Below are 13,216 nucleotides of genomic sequence, written 5' to 3' on the forward strand. Positions count from 1 at the left end.
TGAGATAAATATATAGAAGAAATTTTGCGTCGTAAAGTTTAAAAAGAGAGAGAGAGAGAGATTTTTTTACCGATGACATTATTTGTCAAACTAATGATTAATCATCATCGGCTTAACATAGTTTTTCTAACATATTTCTTTGATTTTTTGTTCAATTCAGCTTTTCCCCTGTCTAGTTTAAGCAAAATACCTGACTCTCCTATTATCATTTTTCTCCTCTCTCTTCTTTGTGGGAGCCAGCATAGGTGCCTCTTAGATTTTCATTTTCACTTTTCTTTTCCCCTGGACATCTTAGAAAAGCACGCGCGCACTATCCACCTCTCCATTTTTTAAGTTCTATTTACTCTCTGATTCATTCTCATTGTTTGTTTGATGATTGATGGTGTTCCGTGTCCGAAGATCACACACACAGGGGAAGCATCGAATTATTGATGACAACAAACCCCGAAGAAAATCTCGTTCATGATTAGAACAACAACTACGGACATGAAGAAATGCAAACTACTGAAAATCAAACTTGCTTTGTCATAGTGGCGGCATCAGGTTCTTTACCAAGGACAAATTTTGCTATATCAATGCATTTACGACATTGTTATTAGCTTGTGTGCAGGGGGGAATGTTCAAACGGTAAAAGGAGAATAATTATGATATAAAGCTTCTATCGGGGAGTTAGCCACTTAATTTGAACATATTTGAAGATATAATAAGCAGACTGCCCGTGGGAGAATATGAGAGGCGTTGATGTACGTTTTGGTTTACCGCGCAATCAATAGGCGTGCAATTATCGGGAGAAGAATGAGACTAGTGCCTTCTTTCTTATCTAAACACACTCATCGCCATCCACCAAAACCAAAGGTCCACAGCAGGACATAGCTCTTTCACATTTGACGCCAAAATAATCACCAACCACTATGCAATCATCGTCTAAAAGCAGTGATTTGGGAAAGATGAGTTTTCTTCGATGTTCGCGTGGCTGTAGATAACGGAGGCGTCATATTGCCAGAGGAGGAGAGCTACACATATAGGTTGATCGAACTCGGAAGAGGCGACAAGAATAGTGACTTTTCACTAACTAGTATAAAGGCCTCTTTTTTTGGTTTGATGTTTGATTGTTTGGCTTGAGACGTTTTGTTCATAATGTGTTTCGTCTTCCTGATTATTGATTTTAAATGCCTTGTTCTTGGTTTTTCCCTTTTTTTTTTTCTAGGCATAACAATCTTGTTTAAGGTACTAGTCACCTCTACCGACAGAATTTCAAATATTATTTTGCTATGTTGTAATAAACTAGTTCTTTTAATTAGATATAATTCTCTCTTTGGTTTTTTCTTGACAAATTGTTTTTGGAGATATTTAAATAGTGTTCTTTTGGGTAAGAAGAAAAGCCAAAGGCCCGTGAAGGAAAATTACATTAAAGGGAACTAATTCCCATTTTATCTCTCTCTCTTGCAGTAGGCTTCTCGAGCTGCGGCAAGCAAATATCCCTTCCAGAGAGGAGACGCAACATTCCTACTCCTGCAGGTGCACCAGCAACCATATTACAATCTCTTGGCACATAACTGTAAATAGGAGTGATAATACAGGTCAATTTGTGGGTTACAAATTGACTAGTGATGGCTTAGAATTAAGCATTACAGGTTAAAAATATCCTGTATAATGTTAGGTAGGTTGAAAGCCAACTCTAACCCACCATGTTGGGTTGACGAGTTGGTTAGACAACTCACCAACTATTATCTTTCTCTTTTTTATTTTTAAATATTTTTTATACAATATAAATAAATTATAATAAAATTTCTATTTTTCCTTTAAATACATGATTGAAAATACCAAATAAAACATAATAATATAATTATAATAATTAAGAAAATTGAAAAAAATAAATGCGTGGTAAGCTATGAGTTTGGCGGTATAAGTTAAAAAGTTTTGTTCACTCCCACTAATAAAAAAAAAGAGAAAAAGACAGTAAAATAACCTCAAAATTATTAAATAACAAATTAGGGTAGGTAAATTTCAAAATCCCAATTCAAACTCTAGGTACCATTTTGGAATTTTCAAATCTTGTAAAATTACACAAATGCCCTTTACCTCTTCTTTTTTACTTTTTTTTTTAAATACTGCCACATCAGCAATTCTGGCCGCCGGCGACCCTGCCGGCAACCAACCACCGAGCTCCGGTGACCGGTTGTCGGAGCTCCGATAACTACTCTTTCTCATATATTAACTGCTCTTTTTTAGCCATTGACTACATTTATTTTTGAACTTTGATGACATGTTACCGAAACTCCGGTGACTAGTCAGAGGTACTCTAGTGATTACTCTTTCTTATATATTGACTACTCTTTTTTAGCTATTGACTACATTTATTTTTAAATTATGATGACTACTCTTACTTATGTATTGACTACTCTTTTTTAGCTATTGACTACATTTATTTTTAAATTCTGATGACTACTCTTGCTAAGCTATTGACTACTCCAGTAATGCAATTTACTACTCTTGTGTAGTCAATAACTATATAAAAATATTCATTGGAATTTTGAAAACAAAGGTTGTCAATAGTTAAAACAGAGTAGTCAATAGCTATATGGAAGTAGTCACCGACAGTAAGGACAATGTTGTCATTTTACAAGATTTGAAAATTCCAAAATAGTACCTAGGGTCTGAATTGGGATTTTGAAATTTACCTCTCCTAATTTGTCATTTAGTAATTTTGAGGGTATTTTACTGTCTTTTTCCCAAAAAAAATGATGACTGTTTATTTTTAAATGGAAATGTACATATTTATAATCACTTTTTTTTTTTGGTTAGAAAGTGCGTTGTGAATTTAACTTCTGAAGGGAGGAATATCAGGACGAAGGCATGCCATGGTAAGATTATTGGACAAATGAAATCATTCGCCATTTGATTATTTTTCAAAATAGAATAGTAAAATTATACCTGTACAGTTCTATTTATATGACAGAAAGAAAATATATTTTTTAATCGTATTTATAGGGTATTGAGAGAAAATTTTATATAGATGTATAATTTTACTCTTTATTTATTATTGTGTTGACTTTGTTTACATACAGTATAATGTATATTAAATAGAGATAAAGTTAGAAAGTTATTGAATTTTAAATAATAATTAATGAAATTTAAGGTTTTTCTTAGTTTATGTGAAACACATTAAAAGTAGTTTATAAATAAAATCAAAAGAATAATACTTATTGATGTCTGTTTTTGGGAGGCAACTCGAGTGAATATTTGATGCTACTCATAATTAATGTTTCTATTTTGGATGATTTATAATTATTAATTAGCAGCATACATAGATAACTTATTCGCTATAGTCTAACAAACGTGTTAATCATTCTAAAGAAATTAAATTTAAAAAAATGAGAATTAACTTTAAAAAAAACAACTATGCATTAAATAAATAAGAAATCCGAAACAAATATACACAAATATAAAGAATAAAGGCTATTTCACAAGCACCGTTGAAAGATAACAATTCAATATATGAAGAGTAATATACTGCTTAACCCAATAAGAATTGGTCTAGTTAGTAAGTAATCGGCTCATAATATATAAAGTTAAGTTCGAATCTCACTATCAATGACAATCTGTAAATATATATGTAAGTACTTTCTAAACTTGAAGACATGTCAAACAGACCCATCTCACCTAAGTTTTTGAAACAGACAGGTTATTAATTAAGACAGTAAATGGTCTCATCCCTGTAAGGAAAAGAATACAAATTCAAATCTTGGAAGCCCACTTGTTAAAATGACTTTAATTTTAATGCTCCCAACACGACAGATATTGGTTTGAAGCAGCTTGAGGGTACGCTAAGTTATATATATAAATATATATATAAACTGCCTTACATAAGCTAGAGAATACCACTCTACGTATTAGCAAGTCTTTCTCACGTTCATGTCCCGATAATGCCCGGAGGGATATGCTTCGCGCCTTGGAACCTCTTGTTCATTGTATTTTTTATTCATTGCTCACATTATGCTTGTTTACGAGAGATCGGACCGGGATAAGCTCGTCTTGATCTTGTCCTGGTGAATAGAAACGGGACATATATTTTTTTTTTTAACAAACCAATATAATCTGGACTGGATCTTTTTTTTTTTTTTTTTATGTTGTAATCTTTGTTTGCTATTGGGTTTTTGAAGATAAAAATATTAAGAAAATATACCATGTAAAAAGCCTAATCATATGATATGAAAAACGTATAAAAATAACACTATAAAAAAGAAACTACTATAAGAGAAGTACTATATGATGACTTCACAAATTATCTTATTAAAGAAAGAGATTTTATTGAGATAATATTATAATTTAATAGCTAAAATTTATGATAGAAAATAATTATTCTTCAAAAACAATTGAATATTCTAATAAAAATTATTAACAAGTAATTAAACAAAAAACTTTGTGATAAAATAATCCCGTCCTGTGCCCCGTCTCGATTACTGTAGTTATCCTGTCTCAAAACTTTTTTGGTTCCATTTTATCCCGAATTGATTAGAATAGGACAAATTGAACGCCACTACTTCTCATACATTAGAATTATTAAAGAAATTTTATATTATCAAAGTCACTATCCTTAAATAAAGAAATTTCTTAAAAAAGGTCGAATACTAATTAGATAAATACAAGGACCTTGAGATTTTACTAACATTTTCAAAGAAGACAGCAACAAAAGGTATGTTTGGATTTCCATTTCAAATTGTAAAAGTAATTTAGAACCTGTGAAACTGAGATTTTGAGCTTATTTGAATGTATTTTATTGTTTGGGTGGTTTTTAGTCTAACCACCTTCTGTCGCAAAAGTTAGTTGCGTTCTAAGGTTAAGGAAAGCTATTTTTGAGCTTTTAATAAGCTCATCTATCGTTAAAAAGAGCATTTAATGCTCATTCAAAAATATTTGCCCTTCTCTCTCTCTTCTTCCTTGCTCTTCCTGCTCACAAGCACACATCTCTCTTCCGTAGACTCTTCTCCCTTTCTCTTCTGTGAATATATCCCTTTCATCCTCAGTTGCTTGGTCTTCGCAGGTTCTCCACCCCAGTTCGCACTATCGTTCTTGGCCATTGCATGCGTTAGATCAGCCAGAGGTAAGTTTTCAGTGTGGCGTTCGATCTGGTCAATTGTGGTGTACCCTACAACCATCAAGTTCTTCTGCACTTCTTCCTAGCTTGTTCTACGATTTTGGAAGCAAAGCTTAGTCGAAGATCACAATATTTTCAGACTTGGAACAGTGACCCATCAAACCAGAGGCCATGTGCTTATCATAGATCTGGGCATTTTTCTTTGCCTCTGTTCCAGTTCACTTGTGCCTGCCTTGATTCCGGCTGAATTTCTTCTGTTGCGGTGAACACTCACAGCTATGTCTTCACATCTGGCATGTATTTTGAAATCATTTTTACACGATTTTCGGATGGACCTTGCTGATATTGATTTGCTACTTGTTCTACACAATCTGTTCATTCTCTGACTTGACTCTTTTTGGATACTTTTGTCCACACGTGCCTTGAATTCTAGATCATGTCATTCAACGAATCTAGCTCTGTTTGTGCTCGTAAACTGGTGGAAGAATGATTGAGTGAATGTTTGGAGGAGGGGTTTGAAGGTAAGACTCAGAGAAAGAAGGAAGATACTCGAGAATTGGAATGATACAAGTGACGTGAAGATCTAGGTGAAGTTAAAAGAGACTTTGAGAATTCGATTACTGGAAAAACATGGGTGAACCCATCATTGGAAATGAAGGCGATGTGAGGTGTTTTTGCCGTGAAAACTCCAATCAATAAGGTGTAATGTGATATTTGGATTTTGGTTCATATGAAGATTGGTTGATTTTTTTTTTTCCGATTTGTTTAGATGGGTGGATTAATTTATACGATAATTTTTCTCATATTGGCATTTAAAGCAGATTTTGCAAATGGTCTATCATAAGTTCCTTTGATCCGCAACATATATAAGATTACAGACGTAAATTAAACAGCAAGACAGAGAAGAGCTTGGTTCAAAAAATTTTAATTTTAATTAATTTTAATTTATATTCATGTTTATCCCTTATACATATTTAATTATCTACAATGTGTTTTTAAATTTGTCTCACTAACAAATATTTTTATTTTATAATTATAATATTTTATATCTAAACTTACTTTTTTATTAATCATTCAAACAAGTTTCAACTTTTTTAACTGATTTTTTATAAATACAAATCCAAACGCAAATCACATTATATTAACTGATTTTTACTCTAACTTCAATTTGTAAAAAATCAATTGAAATAAAAGTCAATTTTATCACCGCATCCAAACACATTCAAAAATGCCCTCGTAGGTTTAAGTTAAACATCTTGAAGTATCAGAAAAATACTCAGAAATAATAATCAATCAAGCACTTTTGTAGCCCTTTCAGCTTGTGTGTGTATTATATTTTTCAACCTAGCTCCTCATATTGTTAAAATTAAAAATGAATATGAGAAAATAATAAATTAAATTTTAATAATAAATATAGTTAATCAGATATTCCTACCCTGGTCATTTTTATTCTGTTATTTGACCCAGAGGGAGCCTGTCATTTCACGTGGGCATGGAAGAACGTACCTCCGCCTGGATTGAAAACACTAGAAGGAAAAAGACGGTGCGGTATGTACCAAAAAAGAAACAGGAAAAAAAGGGGGTGCAGTCGGGCCGAGGCCCATCCGATCCATTACCCGCTAACGGACGGCAGAGACTCGTCACAGTTATTGGCGGTGATCCGGTAGCAAAGCAGGGTCCTCATTTGTGATCTTTGGAAGTATTTGGGTCAAACTAAATTATAATTTTAAAATATATAAAAAAATATTTTTAAAAAACACTTCGGCGTACACGGACACCTTTTATTTCCCATAAAAAGTTTAGAGCGGGAGATCATCGGCGTTGTGGGCTAGCCAAATCAGAGAGATCAGGGCACATCAGATTTGGACACGTGGACCCATGCTTATAATCGGATGCAAACCTATTTATATTCCACTCTTTATTCGGTGTTTCTGGTCCGCCTCTTAACCTCCTCATCTCTCTCTTTCTGTCTCTCTCCCGCCCGCCGTTTTCCTCAGCTCTCACTGCACACCCTCGCAAACCCTAGACGCCTTCTCCGCAACCTCACAATTTTTTCATGCTCCTTCTGGATCTCGCTTACTGAAGTATCTCTTTTCTTTTTCTTCGGAAACCTTTTGAATCGGTGTTCGAGGAGGATATTTGGAGATACGCCACGCTTCGGAATTGTCGGCGATGGCCGCTTCCACCACAAGCCAGGTCTATGTTCAGGTAATCGAAGATGTCATGAACAAGGTTCGCGATGAGTTCATCAACAACGGTGGTCCTGGCGAGGAAGTTCTCAAGGAGCTTCAAGCTGTAATATTTCTTCATTTCTCTTCGCGCTCCAATTTTATTCATTTCCTCTTGCTATTCTTCATGTATTGACTGATTGGTAGTATTGTGTTAATAGATATACCATGAAATCTGCGTGGATTTGTTTGGGAATGTATTTTCCTTATCGGCTGATTGACTTAGGGCTCGGATCTGATCTGACCATTTATTGGATTTATATTCTTACCAAAGCTCCATGGTTTTATGCTTACGCTCTTTCGTTTTGCCTTTGTTGGTCACCTAGACGTGGGAAACAAAAATGATCCACGCTGGTGTTATTCTCGGGCCAATAGAAAGGTCCAGTGCAGCTAAGCCTACGCCCGGTGGTCCAATAACTCCGGTTCACGATCTAAACGTCCCATATGAGGGGACTGAGGAATATGAAACTCCTACCGCTGAGATACTTTTCCCTCCTGTGAGATTTATTCCATATTTGTAAATTTGCGTTTAGTGATTGTCTTAAACTCATTTATTACATTTTTACTGTCAATCATGGTATTGTTTGTTGTTGCGGGATTTTGTTTGTACAGACGCCTTTGCAAACTCCAATTCAGACACCTTTACCGGGAACCGCTGATAACTCCATGTATAACATTCCTACTGGACCTAGTGACTACTCAACCCCTGGAAATGATTCTAGCGGAAATACTGAGGTGAAAGGTGGAAGACCTGGCCCATACATGGTAAGCTCATTTTGTCGGCCAACTTGATGATGATTCATCAATGAATTATGCTACTGTAAGATCGCTGGTTCATATTTTATTCTCCTTCTATATAAAACACGTGTACGGTTGCTGAAATGTTTTCCCTTGAGGGTGACCAACGATCTGATTCATGTATTTTTCTTGTAGCAACCTTCTTCTCCTTGGATGAACCAGAGGCCTCCACTTGATGTCAATATTGGTGAGGCCCTGTTTATTTTGAAACCCTTGTCTAATAAAAATGACTTTACATTGATATATATATATATATATATATATTTTTGGTGAATGACTTTACATTGATATTAATTACGGTATATATTGCTCTAGCTTATGTCGAAGGACGGGAAGAAGCAGACAGAGGAAATTCTAATCAACCTCTGACACAGGTAAGCAAGTCCGTGAGGTATTTTGGTGTCTGTTGCATAACTTGAAGTTGTCTCGTGATGTTGTTGCTATGGATAATTTTATAACCAACCGTTGATTATCAGTTAAACATACATTATTTTTTATGCTAAAATTTATTTAATATAACTATAACAAGCCAAAATTGATGATTAATCTTTAAATTAAATATTTTACAACTGATAAAGTATTAAAACAAAGGCAACCGTGACATAATATCTAAGTTTGCAATTTAAATGATTTATCCGCCTGTAATTATAACCATTGGGTATTCTTTTATCAATGTAAGAGAAGGCAAGGTTATATGAGAATCAATCGTTTAATTTTCCATAAAAAACTCTTTAATGGATAAGAAAAATTAATTGGTCTTTGGGTTAATAATACTTGATAGATGCACACTGTAGGATAGGCAATGTAAGGTTGTTACACTAAGGTCCCGTTTAGTATGAAGCATTGAGAATGAGAAGTAAAGATTAAGATTGGGATTGAGAAAACTATGGTATTCTTCAATTCCACCTGCATGAGTTTGCCTAATTTTAAGTAACAAGCAATCCCTCATAGTAAACACTCTTTTAATAGGTTTTCTCAATTCTTATCTCAACACTTGCCTCTCATTCTTAATGCTTCATACCAAACAGAAGCTATGTTTGTAAGTTTAATTATGGCCACTAAGCAAGAAGAACACATTCTGGTTGTTTAGATGAGGCACTGGACGTATACGTCGGAGGCCTCAAGCTTGAATTGCACATTAGCTATTTTTGAAGCTAAGAGGAAAAGTTTTAGTGGGGACCACCCCAGGGCTTGAATCAGCGCAGGTTTTCATAAAAACGGCACAGTTCAACCCTTTTTTAATCAATTTTAATTGGTTATATGATACAGTAATTTACAGTCTCTTCTGGACCAGACGAGGCTGGTTTCCCAGTTGAATTGGCTGGTCTAGTTTGGTTCAATTAACATTGCTTGTTATTAAGACATCAAGCAGATTTCCTTTCTTGTTGCAACATTTTATTGATGCTTATTCCTGAAACATTCACTCCTATCCCATAAAATGAGTAACACGGGACCAAAATCACATTTGGAATTTTACTTGTTATTGACTTGTGAGAAACATCCAGGACTTCTTCACGGCATCTTCAGGAAAGCGAAAACGTGATGATTTTCCTTCACAGTATAATTCTGGTGGATATATACCTCAGCAAGATGGAGCTGGAGATGCTGCATCTGGAGTTTTTCAAGTTGAGGTATACTTTTTTTTTTTTTTTTAATACAATCAGCCCAAGTAGAAAATGGATTTCAAATAGTTTGGTGCTCACTTGTGAATTTGCAACTTGGATGTTGTATCACATTAATATGTTCCATGATGTTGTTGTTGTTATCATTTATATCATCATTATTGTATAGTGGCTTTTCATGCATGAGTTGACGCTGACCATTGATTAAAATTTCAGTTACAGAACACTTTAGTGGTATTTATCGGATACCCTGTGATTCTTACTTCAAGAAACCAGAATCTTTACCTCTCTCTCTCTCTCTCTAAAATAACCTTGACTTCTCTATGATGGTTATTGCTGTTGACGAACATTACTGTAAACTACGCAGGTTTTCTGTCAACAAACCCATGTAGCTTCACTCTTTTAAGTTGCTCTCTAGGTTTTTATAATACGTATCATACATGCATTTCTGTCTGTTGGTCCACTGACTGACTTGCTTGAATTGACAGAAGGGTTTATTTAGCTTTGAAACTGTTTAACATCACGCTTTTCAGGTGCATGGAGGGAGCATCTCTGTTGGTGCATCTCACAGTACTTCTAAAGGGAAGTTAGCAGTGTGTTCCGAGAGGCCAGCTTCAAGGATTCCTCAACTTGATGGACCAATTCCTTATGATGATGATGTGCTTTCTACTCCAAATGTGAGTAGTGATACCGATACTTTTTTTCCTTTCTTTTTAAAGCATGTGATGGATACCTTTATTTTCTTATTTCCCCATGCACAGAGTATTTGCTCATCTTCCGTTCTGCGTATTATGATTAATTGTATTTTTCCTTCGATGTCTTTTTCTTTAACCATCTGATGTTGTTGGGGCTTATGCTATCTTGTGCAGATTTTTTCATCAACTCGTTCATAATATTATTAGTTCTGTATTTGTTGGCATTTCATTTGTAATTTGAATTATTTCTTGTTGCTTAGTTTAAAAGAAAAGGACCTCTAAACATGTGGGGATCATTTTGGTAATTGGCCAGTAAATTCAAAGATTTTTGTACTCATGTTGGCTAGTTATCTGTTTAATTCCGTGTTGGGTTCATGTCAAGAGTAGTGTTTTCATTTTTCACATGATTTGGTAACTGAACTAGTTTATATTTAATAATGTTAGTTCTATCAATTATTTTTTCTTGCTAATCACTGAGGGTTTATTGGTTTTTTTTTTTGGGGGGGGGATAAGGGAAGGAATTGTTAGGATAAAGAGAGAAAGAAAGGAGGATGGGAGATGATAATGATTTAAACGATGACTTTCCTTGGGAAAAATTAACAAGGAAAATGAAAGGGGATGTTGAATGGAGAAATGGATTATTTTTTTTACTGGTTCTAACTGTAACAGAGCCTTATAGGACCTTTTAAGTATGATACTTCTGACTGATCCCATCCCTCCCTCCCCAACCACCCCCCCTCAAAATTTTTTTTTTTTTTTTTATTTTTTAAGTATACATAACAGTCTTCTCATGTCTTGCATTCCACCATCTTCCTGTTTATTTCAGATATACAATTATGGAGGAGTGTTCAATGAAGACTACAACATTGCAAATACACCAGCTCCTCCTGGTAAAAAATGGGCATGATGTTACTATATTTTGGTGATATCTACTGCTCACCACATGTGCATCCGTCTCTAATTTTAATGGTGCATCATTTGTTTTCTCAATTTTTAGAAGTACCGGCAAGTACCCCTGCTCTTGTTGCTCAAAATGAGGCTGGAGATGATGATGATGAAGAACCCCCATTGAATGAAAATGATGATGATGAGTTGGATGATGTGGATCAAGGAGAGGATCACAATACCCAGCATCTTGTTCTGGCTCAGTTTGACAAGGTAACAACACGAAGTGCACTGTAGTGCTATATGTTATATGGTTGCATTCTGAATATCTCCACTTTTTGAGAACTAATGGTAGTCTTGCCCCTAATGTAGGTGACGCGTACCAAGAGCAGGTGGAAATGCACATTAAAGGATGGGATCATGCGCATAAACAATAGGGACGTTCTCTTCAATAAGGTGTGTTGCTCACGATTGAGGAGATTGGTCTTACCTCATTATTTCAGTTATCAGTTTGACATGTTTATTTGATTTGCCGGTTATTATGCACTTTTTTTTTTTTGCAGGCGACAGGAGAATTTGACTTCTGATTTTTGTCATTTATCACGATTTGGTGGATGTATGTGAAGCATAAGGCAGGGTGTCATGGGGTGTTTCAAGTCTTCTTGTTTGATTATAAAAATATTAAGTGAAAGCTTAAGGAGGGGAGATATCCTTAATATTAAGTGAAAGCTTAAGGAGGAGAGATATCCTTAATACTTTCGGCTTTCGAGACTGTTATTGGTGTTGGGCCTTTACATGAATAGATGGTATTCTGAGGCATATTTTCTGAAGGTTACCATTTGTCAAGTGCGATGTACTTAGTTCCGTTAGCGCTGTATACTCGGACATTTTGGTTAATTGAGAATCGCTTTGTATGATAACGATATTATTTATGTCATCTCGGTCATCTTTCATGTAGTTATACGCAATAATGTTAATTAATCTTTGGATTTGAGCTTTGAATAAAGCAGGAAGGGAGTCCCTGAGTTGAAATTACGAATGGGATCATGTAATGCCACGCTTTGGAACCGACTTTTTACTTTTTTGGCTCGAGAGCGATTATTCGGAGTTGGATTCTAAAACCTTGGCCATAGCATTTGGGGAATGCTTTGTAGCAAGCGCGATGTTTTCGTTTTGGCCTGGGCTTCTGTTGTACATTTTCTTTTTGAGTGGAAACCGAATATATTTACTACTAAAATGTTACTTTCCGTCATAAGGGTTAGTTGGGGATTTGATTTGCTTTTAAATGTAAGATTTTAATTTATTTCTCTCTTTTTTTTTTTTGTAAAACAAATATCCATTAAAATAATTTTAATCGTCTAATACACATGATTGAAATACATATTGTAGAGAGATAAACACATATTTGTGATAAATAATTAATTTAATTAATTTTTTTAATATCTTTAAATTAGTTATTTAGTGTTTATATTAGGGACTTGAGGTGGTTGAATCTTTCATCATCCACCATCTTTAATCTTTCACATAAGAAGCAGTGGTTGATCAAAGCTCGAAAATGATCGCCATCAATACTAATAATAGCTTGAAGGATTTTTTTTCCCCCCTTGACCGAAGCATCCTGTCGCTATGAATGTGATAAAAAATAACAGACCCAGACCAATCTTGATAAAAAACCTTCTGACTTCGTCAATAATATCTTGATGACTCTGAAAGTCAGATAAGTCCTTAAAGAAAGCATTTTAATTTTGAGCATTGCCTGTGAAAACTTCACGTCGCATATCCTTTCCCAACAGTATTCCAGAACCAAAGCTATGGCTTTCAGTTTCGCTGTGTAGTGTGGGGCGATTTTTTACCTTCCTAGAGAAGCCATATCTCCATGCGCTCTTTGCA

General features: G+C 34.8%; 1 protein-coding gene across 1 annotated transcript; it reads left to right on the plus strand.

The window, feature by feature from the left end:
- The first annotated feature begins 7,045 nt into the window (after positions 1-7,045).
- On the plus strand, positions 7,046-12,339 carry LOC114732562 (transcription initiation factor IIA large subunit). The gene is made up of 11 exons (XM_028919860.1): positions 7,046-7,393; positions 7,653-7,823; positions 7,939-8,091; positions 8,260-8,311; positions 8,440-8,498; positions 9,630-9,755; positions 10,280-10,423; positions 11,268-11,331; positions 11,439-11,599; positions 11,699-11,782; positions 11,890-12,339. The coding sequence occupies exons 1-11, from the start codon at positions 7,271-7,273 to the stop codon at positions 11,911-11,913; spliced, it is 1,161 nt and encodes a 386-aa protein (XP_028775693.1). The 5' UTR covers positions 7,046-7,270; the 3' UTR covers positions 11,914-12,339.
- Positions 12,340-13,216: the final 877 nt, after the last annotated feature.

Source organism: Neltuma alba, unplaced genomic scaffold, assembly GCF_004799145.2.
Source record: "Neltuma alba isolate B1F8T4 unplaced genomic scaffold, ASM479914v2 tig00012918_pilon, whole genome shotgun sequence".
Lineage (NCBI taxonomy): Eukaryota > Viridiplantae > Streptophyta > Magnoliopsida > Fabales > Fabaceae > Neltuma > Neltuma alba.

Coding starts and splice junctions, on each gene's coding strand:
- LOC114732562 (XM_028919860.1), top strand. CDS start 7,271: ATGGCCGCTTCCACCACAAGCCAGGTCTATGTTCAGGTAATCGAAGAT. Junction 10,424..11,267: donor ATGTGCTTTCTACTCCAAAT/GTGAGTAGTGAT, acceptor TGTTTATTTCAG/ATATACAATTATGGAGGAGT. Junction 11,332..11,438: donor AAATACACCAGCTCCTCCTG/GTAAAAAATGGG, acceptor CTCAATTTTTAG/AAGTACCGGCAAGTACCCCT.